Consider the following 22,024-nt stretch of genomic DNA (forward strand, 5'->3'; position numbering starts at 1 on the left):
ATCTTACTTTAAGGAGCGGGGGAGCAACTGTTCTCTCAGCTGCCAGGATGTTGAGGAAACTTCAGCCTCTGCAGTTTTCTCATTAGTTTATTATCTGACCAGTTAAACCTGCAGACATTCTGAAGCTGTGAAAATCATTTGTGGGTCCACTAACAACTCTCTCCACAACTTCAGCAAAATTTGTATGGCAATTGCACATGCTGCTAAAGTTTAAAGCAACAGACATTTCAGCTGTCAGTGCTGGGCTTTACCATAAACTCTTATTTGGCTCCCTTGGTTAAGAAACAGCTGTCCTTTCAAAACAATGTGCTTGTGGCAAGCAACCATAATCCTGCAGGTTCCTTGAGAAAGGAATTGGTTACCATAATAATAAGCAGATAGGGAGTTGAAATGGTGAGCTGTATGGCCTGGGGCTAGAGTATCTCAAGGACTACCACTTCTCATATGAACATGGGGCAGTGTATAATTACAGTGGTACCTTGGTTCCTGAATGGCTTAGTTGTTGAACAAACCAGCTCCCGAATGCCGCAAACCTGGAAGTGTTCCGGTTTGCAAACGCTTTTCGGAAGCCAAATGTCTGACGCTGCTTCTGGTTAAGTGCAGGAAGTTCCTGCAGCCAATCAGAAGCCACAACTTGATTTTCGGACTGTTTCAAGAGTTGATTATGTTTGAAAACCAAGGTACCACTGTATACCAATTCAGGCTATTGTTCCACCAAGCTCAGCATTCTCTACACTGTTTGGAAGCAGCTCTTCAACGTCTATCCGGCTCCATGGTCTATGCCAGTTGTAGCCAAGGTACCTGGCAGATGCTGTTGGATCCCAGCTCCCATGAGCTTCAGCCAGCATGGCTATTGGTCAGCAAGGACAACCAGCAACACCTTGAGGGTACCACATTGGTATCATCGCTAATGTACACCGACTGTCAGTGGCTCTCTGGGGTATGAGCCTGCCCATACTGGAACTTCTGCCATTGTGGTGTTATTTGCCACTTTGTTAGCATGCCAAATATGGGATAGAATGGGACAGAAATTTTTAATCATCATCTAGAGTGACTCTTCTTCATGTGTCTCTGCCAATGCATATTAGGTGACTGAGAACTGGGCATTCATAGCAGTGATGGCACAGGTGTTGGGTTTTTATTTGCTGGCTGGTTTAAATGTTCACAAGTCCCCCCCCCTCTCTCTCTCTCACACACACAGTATTTGAAGTCATTGTTCCAGATTTTCCACCTACTTAGAGGCAACAAATCCCAATGTTGTATTTCATATCCATCATAATATAATTTTAGTGGGACTTTCTCCAATTTATATATGGTCTTCTTGACAAGACTGCAAGTCTTGGAGTGCTGCAAGAACCTAGATGAATCCTCAGATTATTTGCATTATTAGTTACAGATGTGAAATACGATATACAAAGCTGATGCCCAGTTGTTTTCAGCAGCCATAAGGAATATCTGGGAATTAAAAGTTTTTGACATTCAAATCATTAGACCAGGGATGTGAATGTTCTGCCCTCCAGATGTTTTCCAACTATAACTCTCATAATCCCTGGCCATTGGCTGACTGGGGCTGGTGGGAGCTGGAGTCCAGCAACAACTTAGAGGGCCACATGTTCTTTACCCTTATGATAGACTTAGATGGGGGGAAATGGCAGAATAAATGTCTCTTTGTATATCGGTATTTGAACTACTTACTTTCTTCAGGCAGGTGATTTTCTTGTTCTTCTCTCTCCATCTGTTGGCACCAACCTTCCATACGCTCTCTCTCTGCTTGAAGAAGCTTCAAGAACCAGTGTCCATCTCTGTGACACACTGACCTTTGAACAGCTTCAATTGGATCTTCCGTTATAGAGTCAATCCAGGGATCCGGAGGAGGTAAAATGGAAGGATCAAAATCTCCATCAAAGTCATCGTCCACTGCACACGCATGATAATGGTTTCCAGAGCCCTGTATGCTTACAGTGGAAGTGCTGGCATCTCGAGAGTACTGTCTTGATATTTGCCCAGGATAACTATCTTCTTGAGGGTCCATAGACATTTCAAAGTTCTCATGGAAATCCATGTCTGCTTGAACGGCTGCTGTAACACTGTTTGACCTCGTGAACCTGCGGAAACTGAACAACACCATATAAAAAGCTGTGGGAGAAGTTCAACATTGTGGTGTTACAAATGTTCCATCACTGCAAGCATTTCTGCTTGCCTGATGAAACAATTGCCCCCTTTCTCCCCCTTTGCACTGTTCTGGTGGTCTCTCCCAATGCCCCCCCCCAGCCAACTGGGGCCTGAAAGGGGGAGAGGGGTAAGCCCTACTGCGCTAGCAGAAGCTTTTTGAGGTTGAATCTGGCCCTTAGACAACATAGATAAAAACAGGTGAGAATACAGAACAATGTTAAAATTCTTTATATTCACACGTAGATTTGCCGATGTTAGCAAAGAAATGCACTGCTTTTTTGAATCGATATCTCATCAGATTTGCAGGCTGACTTAATTTTGTGGAAGTTTTTGAACAGACAGGTACATAGCTTTTTATAATCTTGCACATTTGTTTCATTGGTTAATAAAGGCAGTACATGTAACTAAGGGCATTTCTACACGGCAGTTTATTGTGGACTTGGTGTTGTTGATGCATTCAATTTTTCTGCAGTGCCTACACAATACCATGCTCATCAAAATGCCATCTCACATCTTTGCTCCCCATTTAAGTTGCATCTATCATTCCCATGTTAGTTTTTTGTTTGTACATGTTGGATTTTTCATGGAAATGGCAAATCCGGATTAAAGAGGGAACAAAGATATGGGATAGTGTTTTAATGAACATAATGTGTCAACACAGCAAAAGTCCTGCATTCGTGAGCAGCACTGAGCCTGCAATAAACTCTCGTGTGGAAGTACCGTAAGTTTCAGTCTGGTCACAGTGATGTTCCTCCTGGACCTCCCAGCATATCAGATGATACTCCTCTTAGCAGCTTGTGTATATGTGTGTGTAGGATTTTATCAGGGTTTAAACACCTTTTGCCAGGATAAAACATGGATCTTCTACCTTCCTCCACACCTTAGGTTTCTGTTTGGTTTCTCCTAAAGTCGGCCAAGAATTGGAGTACTGACCTGCTTCCCCACATGAATGCTCTGCCATTGTTAGTACAACATGACAGCTGTGAAGATTACACACCCCACCCCACTGTGCAGAAGACTTCCTCAGTCAATAGCTCCCTTTCTATGGATACACTTCCCCCCGGAGTAGTCTTCTGCAGCCTGGTGCCTTCCAGATCTCTTGAGACTACCAACTCCCATCAGCCCTAGCTGGCGGGCATCAGGTTAGTGAAGGCTTCCCATGGCTCCAACACTGTTCAGCTATAGGTGCCAGCTGAAGCCCCACCTTTTTCAACAGGCATTTTGATGCTGTGGGGGGGCTGCCTAAATCCCAGGTGTTGACAAATTGCTTTCATTTTATTACCGTTGATAGTTTTTATTGCTTTACTGTCTATGGTTTTATATATTTATTGTTGTAACCTACCCTGAGGTCCTAGGATGAAGGGCAGGATATAAGTTCTAAAAATAAATAAAGTACTCTGACTTTACTGACAGCCCAAGTGTTAGATTTGAGTGTGTGGCATCTTACACAGAACATTCTCTCTTTGCAGTGATTTGTTTGGTTCTGGGCACAGAAGAAACACTAGCACCTCTGCTCATTTTCATTTTTCATTTGAATACTGTACCGAAGTTATCCAAAGGCCGAAATAGCTCTTATTTCAGTGAAGTGCAATAGTAGATAGAATGTGTTTCTTCCCTTTGCCCTTATTTAAATCACATATTCAAAAGGAGAAGAAAGTTGCAGTACAAAACAAGGGTAAGTTTTCCTGGAACAGGCCATTTTCACCTGGAACAGGAGAAGTGTGACATGGAAGTACAGCATGTTTCTTCCTTCTCAACTTGTTTTAGCTCTATGTAGAAATTCTAGGCTGGCCTAGGTGGGACAAAGAGGCAGTGCTGATAAGCTACAGATAACCTGGCTGTTTAGTTCTAGAGAAATAGTACAATGATAAGTGGCAGCAGGCCCAAAAGAAAGCCTTGCCTCCTTTGAGGCATCACTCATCCTGCTGATGAAAAGCAATATTGGCAGACTTCAAACGCTAATCTCACAGGGCAAAAGAGCAGGGGCCAGGAATGTGGATCTTTAGAGCTGTTGTAAACATGGAGCAATGAGCCATGGTGGTAGGAAGGAAGGAGTTACTGATCAGTATTGTACAAGACAAGGGAAATCTCTGGCAGCAAAGCTGTTTTCAGCAGAATAAATGTATCTGACATACACAAACTCAGCGCCCCCCTTTGCTCAATAGCATAGACTGAAGCCTTTATCATGCTGCTGCATGCTTTGAAGCACATGTCAAGTAGTGCAAAAATAGATTATGTAACTTCCATTTGCACAGACATGCTGCAGGTTTGGCGTAGGAGGCTTCTCTTTGTTTCGTGTAGCTCGTATTTGTGGTGTGCCTCTAACACTGCAGTCCCTCCTCCTCCCCAGGATCCATAGGTGGCATGAAAACTCAGTGAACAATTATGTTTCTTTAATAACAGTAGTCTTAAAAGAATTGGTGTGCATGCAATGCCTCTCACGTAAAATGAACTCTCTTTGTGCCCCCCCCCGTTGTATATCTCGCAGTCTCTTTCTGTTTGACAAGTTCAAACACATAGTTTCTGAGTAAACCACTCAGGGGTTCCTTCTCACAGCACCTATTCTTACAGAGGTTAGTAATCGTCTTTGAAAAACAACATAGGAACGAGGTCTTGGGGGCTGCTTTCTTGGCATACATGCATGTACATTGCAGAACTGGCCATTCTGATTTTTCACCAAACACAACAACTCAGTTGTGAAACTATAAAGCTCTGCTTTAAGGAGGGGGTGATACAGGGCCAAAGGCACTGCATTTTAAAGTTTAGGGATACACCCTCTCACTCTGTTCTAAGGCTAAATTAGTATTATCAAAGAAGTTTCTGTTCAGCACATAATGAGTGACCTAGTTTTTTTTGTTCCTTTATGTTTATTTAGACAGCTCCGTGGTGCAACCTTGCTGGGTGGACTACTCTTGGCACTGGCCTGTGTAAACATATATGCCTTCAAAAGAAGCAAGGATCTACAGTGGAGATTAATGAAACATCATTACAGCTAAATAGTTCAAAGGAATGGGAGCTCAATGACAATGTCTTCAGATGCACTGCCTTGGCAACCATAACGTTCAGAGTTTCTTTGCTCGTTAATTTATACTCCAAGAAAACAGCAGTCCTCCAGCCACTTCTAAGATGGCCATCCTACACTGTTATTGCCATTTTATGGCTAAAGAATAAGACAGTTGAGCGGCTGAATAAGAATCAGACAGCTGCTGCTACTTACAACAAGCTGCTATTTGAATTGCTCCACAATGACTTGCTCCCTGATCTAGAATTGTTCCTGAGCAATCCTGCGCTGAGGCCAATGGTGAGGGAATTGAAGTGGCTGCTTAATGTAGAATGCAACAGCAGCCTAGCACTTGGCTTTTCTGGGATTTGTTGCTGCCACGTTCCCCATCGCATCCCACCTCACTGCTGGGCTGCCTAATAAGCCTATCACAGTCCAGTCTTCCACTCTCTTTAAGAGGAAGGGGGAACGGTCAGGTGCTCTGCAAGGAGGAGGGGAAGGGGAGAGGGGGTATGCGCCCAGCAGCAGGGATGGGGAGTAGAGGGGGTCAGCCAGGTCCCCCTGAAAGCTGGAGCTAGCCATGGCATAAACAGCACACAAATAGTTCTTAGGGGAAGGTCCCTCAGTTTCCTTGCTTACGTGCGTTAAACCTCAGTCGCTTTGTGCTCATTTGTGCCCTGCAGGCACAAGGTGTAATAATTACACCCTCAGAGAACTATGACAGTTACCTGGCCTAAGGTGCACAAAACCATGAAACCGTAGACTGGCTGAACCAGTACACAACACAATACAGCGTCTGTTCTGAACAGCAGCCGCTGGTTTATTTGCATGTATTCAGTTCTCTGCCTCTCCTTTTGTATCCCTTTTGAGAACCTTGTTTACATTTTTAGTCAAAGGAGATTTTCCTTTGCACAACAGGTGCTGAACAACTTGCAGATGGTTTTGATTGTATTAATTATACACTGTTTATCTTGTTACCTTGAAATTTTAATTATGTACAAATTTATGTAAACTGGCTATGGCTTATAGCTGAAACAAATACATTTGAACTGAACTGATCTTACAGATGGCAAGTAGGAATTGTACTGGAGGGTAGGATCAGCCTGCTTCATTACTACTTAGAACAGACGGTTGTTGCTGGATTGATACCAGATAATGAGAGAAACAAAACAGGTAATGCAAAACTTTTTATTGGGGAAATTTCAGTTGGTGAAAGATTTGCAAGCTGCTGAGATGTCTACAGTTCTTTCATTTGATGGAGCTGAGGGCCAAACTAGATGCGATGCTAAATGCAGAATTAAAAACACCAGCAGGTGTGTGTGTTTTAAAAATAAAAATAAAGGGCTCATGTGATATGTGTATATGTGATTTTTTATCAGGATCAGAGCATGCAAGGAGGAGAGGTTTACCTCTTCTATCCTCAGCTGTGTGACCCAGTTTATTAACAAGCAGGGAATAATATACTATAAACATACCTACTTGTACGTTCACCAAATCATTGAGACTTACTTTTGAGGACTAGACTGTTAAGATTGGACTGCTAAGCACACATAAGCACCTTAGAAACCTTTGGGACTGTGTTTAGGGTTCAGCCTAGATAGTTCAGTTGGTTCAGGGTGCCGTGCTGTGATTCTAAGCACAGTCAGTTGGAAGTATGTGCCACTGAAATGGAAGCACTGAGGGTCACTGGGAACTCAAGCTGTCTTGAATGCCCAGGAGAGCTGAAAGCAGGATATGAATGGAATAAATAGATAAATTTGTCAGTGCAAAAGTACATACGGGGTATGCTGTAAATAACTCCTTTCAAAATATGGTACCAGCTAGTCATGACTATCTCACTTTCACAGACTTCTTTAAAAAAGAATTTATCTGGTAAAACACTGTTAAATTGTTTACACTTTCAAGTGTCGAGATAGCTCTTATTTCCCTGAAATACATGGCAGTGGGAAAAGACTGCAACTTGATAGAAGGTATTTATATCCAGATAACTTGTAGCTGGTAGAAATAATTTATCATCTAATGAACTCAGACTGCAGACGTACAAGTTTCAACAAAGAGGTGATATGCAAGAAGGTAACAGGTCACATTTTGACAGATTTACTCTTATGATTGAATCAGTATATGCAGGAAATCATGTAAGTGTTGTTAAGTGGAAGACTACCAACATTTTTCATCAGAGATGTTCTTTTGTCCCAAGCAAGGTGTTTTTTTAAAAACAAACCAACCAACAAACCATCTAATTTTTAAATAAAAAAAATATTAAAACATAACAAGGAGTCAGCAAGAAAACTAAAAGTAAAAGAAAAGAAAAGAAGAAGAAATCTAGAGAGTCCCACATGATCACATGTGGATGATCATACAATGACCAACATTTTTGCTTACCTTTTGAAAAGATATGTTTCCTAAACTGTGATGTAGTGATTATATAGTGTTAGACTAGGTCTGGGAAGATTCAGGGAACTTCCAGACAGTTGCTATTTTAAGGTGGGTTCTAATCACATTCAGGGTGCACAATTAAAATTTATTGAGATGTCACCATTATAATTTATTGGATGGTCTTGTGCGACCAACCTGCTTCCTCAAAAGATCAGATGCTTTTGTGAGAAGGAAAATGATGGGATCATGCACTGGGAATCTGGTGAAATGCCCTCTAACCTCTACACACAAATGAAACAGAATGAATGCTCAATAAACAGATCATCTGGAAATCCCCTCCACAGTTCAAATCTCCACTCAGCTATGAAGGTAACTGGATGACCATGAGTCACCCATTATCTCTCAGCTTAATCTACCTCACAGGATTGTGGTGAGGGAGAGAACTATGTACACCTCCAGCACTGGAGGCATGGGAGAATATAAATGAAATCCATTATTTCTTTCTTTCTTTTTTTAACCATCAATATAGCTTGCTATACTCATCTTAACCAATTCTTCTTAAGGCTTACTTTTCTTCTTCTTGCCTTCAGCAAAAGGCTGTGTATCATGGCAAAGGAAGTCTAGAGCAAACTCACGACTGTTATATGACTATGTCTCTGAATACTAGTTGCTGGGAATCCCAGGCGGACAGAGTGCTGTTGTTCTCATGTCCTACTTACAGTCTTCTCACCGGCCTCTAATGGGTCAGTGTGAGAACAGGATGCTGGATTAGATGGGTCATTGCCATGATCCAGCAGGCTCTTCCTATGTTCTTATGTACTACTTTGGGGAAGGGAAAGTCAAAATGAGCTAAGAAAAACTTGTTTTTCATCTGTAATATATGAAAATTAAGGTGGAAGGGTGGAATCAACTCATGATTATATCACCTCCACACCATCTTCAAAATATAGACTTAGGAATCAGTTTTTAGGCAGCCAGGTGTAGGCTAGCCTGTAGCATCTAAAATACTTTCATTTCTAGGATGAAGCTTGGTAACACAGGAACCTCCAGGCCCGGCCCACCCATGAGGCAAGCTGAATAGACTGCCTCAGGCATCAGGGTCCACCAGGGCAGCAGATCCTGATGCTTATCTTTCTTTCCCCAATGTAAATCTTCCCTCAACTTTTCTTCCCTGGCAGGAAGGAGGGTGCCATTTTGGAGTGCATCTCAGGTGCCAAAATATATTGGGCTGGCACTGGGAACCTCCCACATTTCTGTTTAAGCACTTCAGTGCTCAGTCGTATGTACAGTAAACAGTATCCTGTCATACACAAGGTAGGTGTGATGGTGCATGTGGGTTGATGCAGTGTTCCACTGCATGGACATTACACTTACACTTAAAGTACCTTAAAAGGGATAGGGGAAATGTACAAAGCCACAGAACGAACATACACCATGTTGCTGAAATTACTCAAAAGAAGAACAGAGGCTAAGAAGAAGATGTGATAAGGCAGCCTGCAGGGGACGACCAAGTAGAAAGCTAAAAATGGCAAAGCCTGTGAATTTATTGCATTTGTTAATTTTCAAACATTGTTACCCTGAAGTTAAAATAAGACCAACACGGCTACCTACCTGAACCCTAAAGTTAGACCACGAACGCCTTGGTTACAGTAACCTGTTTCCTCCCTTGCTTCTGTTTGGTGATTTACATAGTGATTTTCTAAACACGGTTGTGTTTGAACCAAAGGCAACCTGAAAGCCATTCTCTATGGACCCATATTGATGGAGTCTGGTTGTCATTACTGGGGCAGGAGGTGCACATGAATTCTGCACATGCCCAACACTTAAAGCAAATTCTGGAGCTAAATGCTGACTCAAAACAAGTCCCTGTTGGCAACTTTGTGCATAATGACAAGCTACCTGATCAATATATGACTGTATTGAAACAGCGAGGGTTTCTAACATATTTCCTTTATTAAATATGCACCCAAAGTGGCCTTGCACTGTGTCTGCCTGCACATGTTAGATTTGAGGCAAGGAAAATACATTCCATTTACAAGTCTATTATTTTAAGCGACAGTGATTTAAATTCATTCTGCTGTGCTAACAAAATGCATGAGACACCTAAGTGGCAATGATAAGCTCTATGTGTACTAGAGGAGCTCATCTTCTGACAAGCCAGCTTCAGTCTCTCATCAATCAGTAGTTCCCTTATGGAAGTACATGGCTGGTTACAATTTGTCTCTGTGCTTAATTATAGCACTAAATCCCCCGTTTATCACCACTATCTAAAATCACAACTCTTTAAAGAGACTGTACAAAAACAAATCATTTTAAAGGGCCCAAAAGGCAACTCTCGCTTCTTGAATTCATTACTTAAAATGTTATAAATAGCAATACAAAGAACACAAGAACAGGCCTGCTGGGTCAGAGCAAAGGCCTGTCTAGTCCTGCTTCCTGTTTCCCACAGCGGAGAACCAAATGCCTATGGGAAGCCCACAAGCAAGGCATGAGTACATGAGCTCTTTCCTGCTGTCATGCCCCACAGACACTAGTTTCCAAGGCATACTTGCCTCTGATCCTAGACAGATACCATGACTAGTGTCCACTGATAGCATTTTCATACAAGAATATATCTAATCCCCCATTAAAGCCACCCAAGTTAGTGTCAGGAGCTCTTCTAACAGGTAGTAGTAATCTCCACATCTTGTAGCAGCAAATTCTATAGCTTGGCTATGCCATTTGTGATGAAGTACTTTATTTGCCCTGTTTGTAATCTCCTACCCTTTAGTTTCCTTGAATAAGTTTCTAACATTATGGGAGAGCGAGAAAAGATTCTCTCTATCCACTTCCACTTTCTCAACACCCTATAATGTTGCACGCTGCACAACCTTATTTGCTCTTTTCCGCTCTAAGACAAAAAGAAGGGGTGACATAACCCATATCATACTGCTAAGTGATATGTGTGTGTGTACCGTATTTTTCCATGCATAACACGCCCCTGTGTATAAGACAACCCCTATTTTTGGGGACTCCGAATTTAGGAAATGGGGGGAGCTTTGCCCAGAGTTGTTGAGCTTTATGGGGGATGGGTTTGCCAGCAATTGTTTACGTGCCTGACCACCACTGCCAATCACCTCAACAAAGCCACCAATCGTCTGCCCACTCGCTGCCAACAACTGCCAATCACCCGTCCACTTGCTGCAGCAGCAGCCAATCGCCAGCAGGCCACCAACCACCCAACCAATCGCTGATTACAATCTCCTACTCACGGCTGCCACCAATCAAACATCTCCTCTCTGCACTATCTGTATATAAGATGACCCCCAATTTTTGATAAATATATTTAATTAAAAAACCTCATCTTATATATGGGAAAATATGGTATAGATTTCATTTGGGAAGGGCTACAGTGGGCTTTCATTATGTTTGTTGTGTTTTTGTTTATTTTACCATAGGATCATGTCACTACCTGTTTTTGCCAAGGATGCACATATTAAAGAATGTCCATCAGAAACCCACCGTCTTATGAAAGCACAGTTGATTAGTGTGTTTGTGTAATTTAACACCAACATTAAATTGCTTCCCACACCATCAATATTACTGAAAAGACAGTGGACTGTAAAATATCAAATTAATATTTTGCTTACCACTTCTCCTCCTCTACTTGAACACCTATGGATTGGAACTTACTGCTTGCTCTGTTTTCGCTTGAGCTAGAAGATTCCTCTCCATCAACCTAATAGAATAACCAAATGCAAACAGAATTAATGGCATGTGCATATTATTATTCAAGGGCTTTAATGTCTTTCAGCACTTTTCCCACAAAGCATCGTTACAATTCCTTTTAATGATTTCTGTATCAGATTAGCTGAAATCTATGAAAACTTTGGAGTGGCCTTCCTTGTCATGCTCCAATAGCACCTCCAGAAGATCCAATAGCATCTTCATTCATTATCCTTATCTGTGTCAAGAGGCAGTATGGCTGGGCACCTGCTGAAGGCGACACCACAGCAGGGCCCTACTGACAAGAGCTCAATGGAACTGCTGCCCCCCGGCTTCACCTTTGCAACCTGTGCATTCACCTGCTTCTTGCTCTGACCAAGAGGAAGTAAAGAAGCAAATAACAGCAGTGAGGAAAAAGAGGAGTAGCTGACACTGCCTGCTTGATCATTTGCTCTGTCACACTTCGCATTTTGATAGTATATCACTACCCTGTGTATTGTTTGTTGAAGTGCTCATTTGCTCTGGCAGGCAAGCATGTGACAGAAATGATGTGGCAGAAGAGGAGGAGGAGGAGCAGTAGCTGTCAATATTGGCAGTGATGAGGTAAACCAGGCATAGGCAAACTCTGGCCCTCCAGATGTTTTGGAACTACAATTCCCATCATCCCTAGCTAACAGGACCAGTGGTCAGGGATGATGGGAGTTGTAGTCCCAAAACATCTGGAGGGCCGGAGTTTGCCTATGCCTGAGGTAAACTTACTGAGCTCAGGATGCCTTGCCCAAAGACCCCTACAACCCAGACCCATTACTGGTCTGTCTCTTGACGAAATTTGCTCAGAGACTGTACAGAACTTGTAGCAGGATCCTTAAAACAGTGACCAAGCATTACACTGCTCAGTACCTTTCTGAAAACTTATTTCCTCCACTCTGCTGCTTCCAAAGTCTGGGAGGGCCTTCTCAGTGGCTGCTTTCTCTAGAGAAGTAAGGCTGGCTCCCTCCTTGTTGTCCTTCTGCAGGCAGGTGAAGACTTTCTTATTCCAACAGGCTTTTGGGAACTGACTGCTTTTAATGAAAGGAGGGCTGGTGCTGTGCTATTTTTATGGCAATAGAGTTTTTTCCCCTACTTCCTTATTTCCAGTGTGTTGTCACTTGTGTGCTACTGTAAAGCTTGGCTTAACTGGAACTCTGCAAATGGCCTGGAATTGTGTGTTTATTTATCACATCTAATGCAAGTTGACACCCTTATTTGGTTATTAGTTAACATGAGAATTATTAGTTTAAAAAGCATCTTCCAACAAGTCCCTTTCTACTGGCAACTGGATTAAGTCTAAACTTACATTTCCTGAGACACATATTCACCTTTCCCCATGAGTCATCTGCTGACAGTTCCCTCAGTCATCCAGCTGTGAATTCTGACCCCTGTGATCTCCCTGCCACTCTTCAGTGGTAAAATTGTGCTGTGATGCCTGTGGACAGTTCACTACCCCAACCATCTGTCCCTTTAATGTTCCATCTATCCAATCCTCTCTTTTTAAACAAGATCACCCTTTTTGTGTTACAGTGAACACATCCTTAAAAGTGGGCACCATTCAGCACCCACTTTGTTCAGTCCTGTGGTTACTGTGCTCACTAAACTGTTGCTTCTCCAAGGAAGCAGAATTCTTCTTCAACGTAGCTAGGACCCTAACCACACTGTACCAGTGTGCTTAGAGTCCCAGACTAGAACTGGAGAGACCAGATTCAAGTCCTCACTAAGCCATGAAACTCACTGATTGACTTTGGTTCTGAGCTTATGCACACTTATTCCTTTGCCCTGATCTTTCCAGGTTTTTGTTTCTTGGTTTGTTTTTGCCCCGGAGCTTTTCACGTGAAAACTTGCTCTTTTGAATTGGAGCAAACGTCAATTCGGGTTTTCTGTGGACTGACATTTGCTCTGCTGAGCTTTACAGAGTGAGTTTTCATGGGAAAAGCTCTAGAGCAAAAAAGGAAAAAAGAAAAGGGTGCTTGGGCGTGGAGCTTTAAATCACAAACCAGAGGAAATGTAAGCATGGATAAGCCCTCCCTCACTTTCTCCCAGCCTAATTTCTAATACAAGGTTATTTTGGATGCAAAATTGGAGGCAGGGAGGGGGAGAATGAATGAATAAAATACTACAACCGTACCATGCAGGGGAAGAGTCCCGTATATGAAAGCATCCCCAGGTGAAAACTGTATCTGACATTACTACTGGCCACTTTGGAGAGAATGCTAGTCCCTGCACATTTCACAGAATCATAAAACTGAAGCGTTGGAAGGGACCCTGATCAGATGAAAGTTTAATTTATTTTAAACAAGGGTGAATCAGACAGATCCTATCCTTGTGACCTCCCCTGCTGATTTAACAGCTAAATGGAACAATGCTGCTGCATTCAAGTGAGTAACAGTTGTTATGTGATGCATGAATAAGCAGTGACAATTCAGCTAAACTGGCTGAAAACATTGCTCTGGTGATAGTGCAGTGTAAATCATTGTTTTACACATTCTCTTTCAGTGATTTCATTCATTTCATTCATGCTTTCCTGACTCCTGCTGGGTTATGAATCAGAGCTTTAGGCTTCTGTGTGCTAATTCAAATAAGCAGAATATATATATATATATATATATATATATATATATATATATATATACACACACCCAGAACTACATCCCTACATCTTATATGCTTAAAGTTTAGCTAATCAAACCTGAAGGTTTGTAATGTCAGATGCAGTTATTTGGGTTATGTAAAATACAGCAGAAATAGAAAAGGATTATCAAAGGAGAGCAAATAATGGCACCACCAGTTACGGTGCAAGCCTCTGCATTATATCTGTACCTGTATTCCAATCGATAGACATCTGTTTTTCTTGAAATGATCTCTCTTTCTGTCATCTGCAGTAACAGTGGCAACAGTGGTGGTGGTGGTGACAGTAGTAGTGTTGTTGCCCATATGCTGGCTGGCAGGGCCATGGATCTGTGCGTTAGCTGCTTCAATAGCAGCTGTCAGTGCCTTCATACTGTCCAAGCTTTCTGTAGAGTTGCTAAGTCCCGACTGACTGATAATATCTCCCCTTTGCCCATGTCCGTCCATGTAGGCGTCTTGAGCAGATTCCGTGCTGCTCTGGGCTGTGATGGAGATAAAAGGTTTGGTGGAGGTTCTTGGTGGAACTGGAGGTGGCGTCTTCTTATAAGTGGTAATGCAAGAGGAAACTACACAAAAGAAAAACAAATCATAATGTAGGTAGACAAGCTAAGGTGCTAGTTATTTGTTCTCTTTCTTCATTTTAAACCCACAGTACTGACTCAAAGAAATCAAGCTTCACATCAGAAAGAATTTTGCTATTCAGTTTTAAGAAACAAAATTATTCCTAGGTTTATTTTTATTTTTTTGCATCTGACCATATGAAAAGTTCCAAAGACAGACACATCATTTCCTTGGTTTAGCAGCTGCTTGTATTCCTATATAATTGGTTGATATTAAGAAAGGAAGAAAGCTGAAATAATTAAAATCCTTCCTCTAGATTATGAGTAGCTAACCTGTGCCCCTCTAGATGTCACTGGACTCCAGCTTCCTTCATTCCAAGTCAGCTGAACTCAATGGGTCTTCTTAATAGACATGAATAGGATTGCAGTCTTAGAAATGAAACATCTTATTTATTGGCCAGTCCAAGATATTACTAGGTTAAAGACCTAGCAGAAAAGAACTTAGTTAAATGTCAGGAATTGTGGGAGTTGTAGTCCAATAGCATCTGAAAGGTCACCGATTCCCCATCTCTGAACCATAGCATTTACACCTTTTGCATGCAAATTAAATTTAGATAGACATCATCTATATATATTGCTGAAAAGGAAAATTAAGTCTTGCATATTCATAAATAACACATTACACAAATTGCGACATATCAGTACTTTTGAACACTGGGCAATGAATTAACAGGAAAATCCACTATTGGGGAAAGGGGCTGTAGGACTATCAGAATGTGGCATGCTTTAACTTGCAAAAACAGGATTCAAGCCATGGAGCACTATGAAGAAAAGCTATCAGCATTGCAATCCTATAAATACAAAGTCATAAGTCAGTTTCATTGAGTTCAATGGGGTTTAGTCCTATGTAAATATGTCCAGGATTGCAACTTTAGATGCATAATTCCATGTGAGTTGTGTGGTGGCTTAGAATTCTACACCAACCTGGCCTCAGTCATGTGAGCAGATACAGTGGTACCTCAGGTTAAGTACTTAATTCGTTCCGGAGGTCTGTACTTCACCTGAAACTGTTCTTAACCCGAAGCACCACTTTAGCTAATGGGGCCTCTTGCTGCAGCCGCGCTGCCAGAGCCCGATTTCTGTTCTCATCCTGAAGCAAAGTTCTTAACCTGAAGCACTATTTCTGGGTTAGCGTAGTCTGTAACCTGAAGCGTATGTAACCTGAGGTACCACTGTGGTTTAAATGCTGTAACTGAATAATAATAATAATAATAATAATAATAATTTATTATTTATACCCCGCCCATCTGGCGGGGTATAAATAATATGCAGATGAGGCAAATTACCATAAATTTGTTTTAATTACAAAGACATATTCATTTCCAACTCAAAATATGCCATGTAGGTGAAGGCCAAATACAGACTATTTTTGAATTCCATTCTCTGAATGTCTCCTGCACTCTCTGAAGAGTCTCCCACATTATGCTCCTTCCACTTCTATTTTCATCTTCCACAACATATAATAATAATAATAATAATAATTTATTATTTATACCCCGCCCATCTGGCTGAGTTTCCCCAGCCACTCTGGGCGGCTCCCAATCAGTGTTAAAAACAGTACAGCGTTACATATTAAAAACTTCCCTGAACAGGGCTGCCTTAAGATGTCTTCTGAATGTCAGGTAATTATTTATCTCTTTGACATCTGATGGGAGGGCGTTCCACAGGGCGGGCGCCACTACCGAGAAGGCCCTCTGTCTGGTTCCCTGTAACCTCACTTCTCGCAATGAGGGAACCGCCAGAAGGCCCTCGGCGCTGGATCTCAGTGTCCGGGCTGAACGATGGGGGTGGAGACGCTCCTTCAGGTATACAGGACCGAGGCCGTTTAGGGCTTTAAAGGTCAACACCAACACTTTGAATCGTGCTCGGAAACGTACTGGGAGCCAATGCAGATCTCTCAGAACCGGTGTTATGTGGTCCCGGCGGCCACTCCCAGTCACCAGTCTAGCTGCCGCATTCTGGATTAATTGCAGTTTCCGGGTCACCTTCAAAGGTAGCCCCACGTAGAGCGCGTTGCAGTAGTCCAAGCGTGAGATAACTAGAGCATGCACCACTCTGGCGAGACAGTTTGCGGGCAGGTAGGGTCTTAGCCTGCGTACCAGGTGGAGCTGGTAGACAGCTGCCCTGGACAACAAAAGCCTTGGTCAAATATTCCAAAGTAGAGAAGATGACCTTGAACTCTAGCAGTTAGCATGCATTCTCTCACCCACAGTAATCTTTCACCAAAACGTGGCTTTGAACTCACCTCCTCCTGCTAAAGTGTTTTCCTGGTTTATAAATTTATTATTTATCATGACAAGAATACAAGGAAAGGACAGAAAAAGGTGAATCTAACAGATTCTCCAGACAGCTTCTCAGTGATATGATCAGGCATGGATTAGCTTTCATAAATAATATGTTCAATAAATTTTACATGCTAAAACAAGGAAACAGGGAGGGGAAAGGCACAAAGGAAAGATTGTTTGAAACAGTTAATGCAAAACCTTTCTTTCCTTGGAGTCACATTTGTGCAGACTGAACCAACAGCAGAAGCAGGCAGGCTGCGAATCATAGGTGGGGCGGGGGGGGGAGCCCCAGGCTCTTCATTACTGGAAATGATGTAAACTACTTGCCACTCCTTTGCTGAAACTACAACAAAACAAAGCTAAAGACACGGCCTTCAGCACATGCTTCTAAATGTCAGCGCTAACTGGAGGTCTTAAAGTGTTCGTGGTGAGCCAGTGAACTGCGTGCTTCAGTTTTATTTCCAAACACTCCAAGAGCCTAGCAACTTGAGACATGGCAACATGTCGGTTCTTTAAAAGGCATTTCATTTTATGTTAACTGCAACATTTTGAGGAAAAAATAGGAGTTCTACCACAGAGACCAAAAGAAGAAAAGATTTGATAACTTGACACTTTACGTTTCTGGGCCAACAGCAGTTGCCAAGTCCTGCAAGGCAATGTGCAGTCTGCAAAGAATAAAGAGTTTCACATCATCACTGCCCGGGATAGGGAGAAGACGGTGGCAACGGTGGTCAAAACAAATGCCAGCCAGACTGATTTGGCTGAAACAGGTAGCCTCAGCAGAGAAACAACAGGTAGCCTCAGGGTTCCACTTCAATTTGGTATATGGCCTCCAACTGAAGAACCTTAAGCAATTCTTCACTATTCTGCTTCATCTCCTAATTAATAAATTGAGAATGTCAGCAGTCTGCTTCAGTGGTTGTTGCAATGATAAAAGAGGTTAGGAACAGCCCTTCAAATGTTGAAAAGGGGAGAGGGGTACACTTGACTTTGCCTCTGCTCCCATGCCTGCCAGCTCTGCCCCCTCGCCCTGCACTCTGAGCATGAGGGGAGATTCCTGTTGGCCCAGGATTCTTCCTTCTTCATAGCTCAAAGATCCAGTTTGAGCTTTATTAAGAAAGACAATGTAAACAATTAGCTTTGATTTAACAAGGAACCTTTGTCACACTTCCATTACCTGATGGGAGAATATTTATCCCAACGGAAAGAGGGGAGAGGGTTTCTTTTAGCAACTAATGGTTGCAAAGCATTTAGTCATGGAACAGGAATTTAAAACAAGGAGTGCCAACCATAAAGCACAGAAGGAAGCGAAAGAGCAAACTACTTCCAGGCTCGCTTAATAGTTAATAACAAGAGTTAATAACAAAGGTTGCACGGTAAGTGTGTCTCAGCATGTTGTACATTCTACAGGAAGCAAAGAAAAAATATGATAATGGAGTCACAGACTATGTAGTTACTCCACAACTGGGTGATGCTGAAAAATAAGACTGACAGGAACATAGTGTTATGAGTTGGTGATGGGGGGAGGGGTAGGCTGTACATCTGCCCCCTACTTCTAATTCCTGGAATAGTCAGGCTAGCTTCCTCCTGAGGTTATAGCCTAGGACTAGGCAATGGGCATAGGATGCGGGTGGCATTGTGGGTTAAACCACAGAGCCTAGGACTTGCCAATCAGAAGGTCGGCGGGTCGAATCCCCGCAACAGGGTGAGCTCCCGTTGCTCGGTCCCTGCTCCTGCCCAACTAGCAGTTCGAAAGCACGTCAAAGTGCAAAGTAGATAAATAGGTACCGCTCTGGCAGGGAAGGTAAATGGTGTTTCTGTGTGCTGCTCTGGTTCACCAGAAGCAGCTTAGTCATGCCAGTAAAGCGAGATGAGCGCCGCAACCCCAGAGTCGGTCACGACTGGACCTAATGGCCAGGGGTCCTTTACCTTAGGCAATGGACAGGCCATTAAGGGAACAAAACAGCTCAGCCCCAAGGGGTGAAAACTATGGGACCCCTCCCTTAACTGGATGATAGTTAACATTAACATAAATGGGAAATAATTTCAACTAGTCTAGAAACTAGTCTAGAAACATTAACTCCAATATTTTTAAACCTTCAATATGCCCATCATTATGATAGGCAGAATATGCAGGAGGAAAGGCATTGTAAGCAGCTGAGATATGCAGTGAAAACCCCAAGGAAAACTTCAATAACAATTATTTTTTTTAAAATGCAGTGAAAATCTCCCAGAGGAGGTAAATATCACCTCCTTAATTCATATCTATACTCCTGTTCAGATTTCCAGTTGCTGGAAGTAGCACAACTTTTTTCCTGATTGTGAGCTTAGGCTGGTATCCTTTCCTCAGAGATGTCCATCAAGACTTCACTTGGGTTCTGACTGTGGCCAGCTTCGCAGCCTCTATGAACTCAGTATATGTGGATAAGATAAGGACTGTGGGTTGAAACTAGCAATACCATATCTTTTTCTAAAAAAGAAAAACTTCTGCTAATTAGTAAAACACAATTTGAAGTATACTTTAGGCTTTTTTCATACAAACATTTAAATTGATTTATGCATATCCAGTACTTGTAAAATCAAATGTGATTGGAATGCCTCCTTCCATCCTGCTTTTACAATACACTTAAATTATACATTTCACATTGAAAGAAATCACTTGCAAAAACATGCAAATGCAGGTGCATTTCCAGGTGGCTGCTCTCTCTGTCCCCTTTCATTTACACCTAACACACAAGAACAGTCTTAAGGGTGCAACAAACTGGGCTCTACCTTAACTATTATCTCTATCATCTATCTATCTATCATCTATCTATCTATCTATCTATCTATCTATCTATCTATCATCTATCTATCTATCTATCTATCTATCATCTATCATCTTCATTTCAGAGTTCCTTCCAAAGAAAAGAAGAGAGGATTACTTCACAGCCAATCAGGGTGCAAGGCAAGAAGGCGATAGGAAACCTGTGTTCCTCAGGTCAGGAAAATATTATCTCTATTTTTGATCCATAACTTGCCTTCTGGAAGAGCTAGAGACTTGCTTTACTTTTATTTATTTTTAAAAATGAAAGCTCAGACTAGGGGGTCTCTTGCAGCCATGGGCTGAGGTGCAATTACTCCAATTGTGCCACGAATAATCTGACGTTGTAATGAAACAAATGTAAGAAAAGAATTGAGACAATATTAGGAAAACAGATTTTGCCTGTTCTCAAGTCAAAGTTCCCTTGTGACGCGTATCTGAAAAAGGAAAAAAATGTATTGCAAGGTAAAAAAATGTTTACAGCATCTCTCCTATAAAGATTTTTTTTGACTACTTCTATTAATTTTTGTAGGCAATCCTGTTCCCCTTTCCTGAATAAGAAACATGCACATGTAATCATGAGTCCTGATGGCACAAAAATAAGTTGCAAATAGTTGCCAGGGCAACAAATTCCTAGCTATCAGATTGAATACCATCTGCCCCCAAAGGAGTCCTGTTGACAATACATTTACAATCACCCTGGGGCCCAGATAAAACCATTCCAATAAATCAGGGATACCAAACACCTATTGTCTAAAGTCTTTGGCTAATGCCAAGTCAGTAGCACTCATTGTTTTAGAAAGTAAAGGATTAAGACAAGGAAGGGAAGGGGGGGAGGGGGTCCTGGGATACATGAAAGTTGAGAGACTGCCAGGCCAAGCTTGTGGTTTAAACAAATGAGCTAAGTGAAAAGCATTCTATTTCCCCTGCTTAGTGCCACATATCCCTGGACACAATAAAGAAATGTATTTGGCCTGGGTCATGTAATGGGGTGTGAAGGTCTCTCTAAGGACAGTTTCACTGCATGTGAGACTTCAGACATAGAATGTGCTGATTCTAGGGCATACTGTGCACAGTCAAGCCCTGGGCTCACTTTGTATGTTATTATGGGGATTCAGATTACATTTCTTTACTTGAATTATTCCGGGCCTGTCAACAGCTTAAAGACTTCATAGCTGGACAACTGCCTGGCTTTTTAACTGTTTAAGTGATTAATGAAGCGATTAAAAATTACTATACTAGTATCTCAGTGCAGGTGCTATTTTGAGGATAAAGAATTAACAACAACATGTTTGCTTAGTTCCATAGCATTTATAAAAGCTGCACTGAAAGAATAATGGTAAGAATCCAGTATGAATGTATGAGCTATGTTGCCCAAGAACACCACAGTGGCTAGTGGCAAGTTAGGTATCCTAACAGAAACAACGAACAAAAATTCATTTCTTTGTTTTTAACTGGTAGTAAAGTAATTTGTAAAAAAAAGCATGTAAAAAAGACATGATAGTAAAGTTGTTGATCATGGTGCTTAACTCACAGTGGAGAGGTTTCACATTTATACAGATTTAAATGTGCCTTTTCAAGCTTAGTTGAACCTGTAATATTTTGTCATTATTTTGAAGACAGATCACTGGGTTTATAATCAGACTCTAACTATTCTTCATTGAAAAATGTCTTCCAAATTATGTAAGCCATTTTAGACTGCAATGCTAAGCGTGGTTACTTAGAACTACGGTATCTATGTTATACTGAAATCCACAGGACAAGTCTAAGAATATATGTAAGCTTAAAATGTAAAGTATGTACTAAAATAGCTTACATGAGAGTGGCATGTTACAATATTTTGACTGCAAACAATAGGAATGAAAATCGCTTCTTATAGTCCCAATGTACGAAAATATATTTATAACCTTTCATGTTCCCCAGATGAGTGGAATACATTTTGTCAAGTACATAGCATCATGATTAACTTGCCATTTCCTGAACAGGCCTAAATGGTTGGGATCACATCAGTGTGAGATGGATTCTGTTACTTTAAGAGAATTTACATTGTCTCTCAAGCTAGCAATTCCTTTTATCTTTGCTGAACAAAAGGAGAAAAGAAAGCCTACAGGAGGTCTTTACTGCTTGGTTTGTGGCTCTTTACAGATTGAGTCAAGCCTTACATATTAAACAGAATCTAAATTTCAAATGTGTAAAAATGTTCTCTCTCTGTTAACTAAAGATGATACTTATTATTCAGGTTTAGATCTCTATCAGATGATATAGTGAATGCAGGTTTCCCCCTAGAATTTCTGCATAATGGCTTTTTAAAGTATCTGCCACACAGTGGCTGGAGTTCCAAGGGCTGCATTCATATTCCAGCAAAGTATGGGGGCTTTTCAACTGCCCTGTTTCAGTGATA

At 41.7% G+C, this 22,024-nt stretch overlaps 1 protein-coding gene and 1 long non-coding RNA gene across 11 annotated transcripts in view; one reads left to right on the forward strand and one right to left on the reverse strand.

Annotated features, from left to right (window-relative positions):
* Positions 1-22,024, forward strand: part of LOC128417589 (uncharacterized) — a 50,362-nt gene that overhangs the window by 16,029 nt on the left and 12,309 nt on the right. The gene's annotated exons all lie outside the window — the stretch shown is intronic.
* The window catches only part of DLGAP1 (DLG associated protein 1), a 300,538-nt gene that overhangs the window by 13,098 nt on the left and 265,416 nt on the right, over positions 1-22,024 (reverse strand). For all 10 annotated transcript variants that reach the window (XM_053396460.1, XM_053396464.1, XM_053396455.1 and 7 more), the window contains 3 exons: positions 14,108-14,481; positions 11,179-11,267; positions 1,696-2,114 (listed from right to left, as the gene is read on the reverse strand). In XM_053396460.1, the coding sequence (XP_053252435.1) occupies positions 1,696-2,114; positions 11,179-11,267; positions 14,108-14,481 (882 nt within the window). The remainder of the gene's footprint in view (positions 1-1,695; positions 2,115-11,178; positions 11,268-14,107; positions 14,482-22,024) is intronic.

This window comes from Podarcis raffonei, chromosome 7 (assembly GCF_027172205.1).
Source record: "Podarcis raffonei isolate rPodRaf1 chromosome 7, rPodRaf1.pri, whole genome shotgun sequence".
Classification (NCBI taxonomy): domain Eukaryota; kingdom Metazoa; phylum Chordata; class Lepidosauria; order Squamata; family Lacertidae; genus Podarcis; species Podarcis raffonei.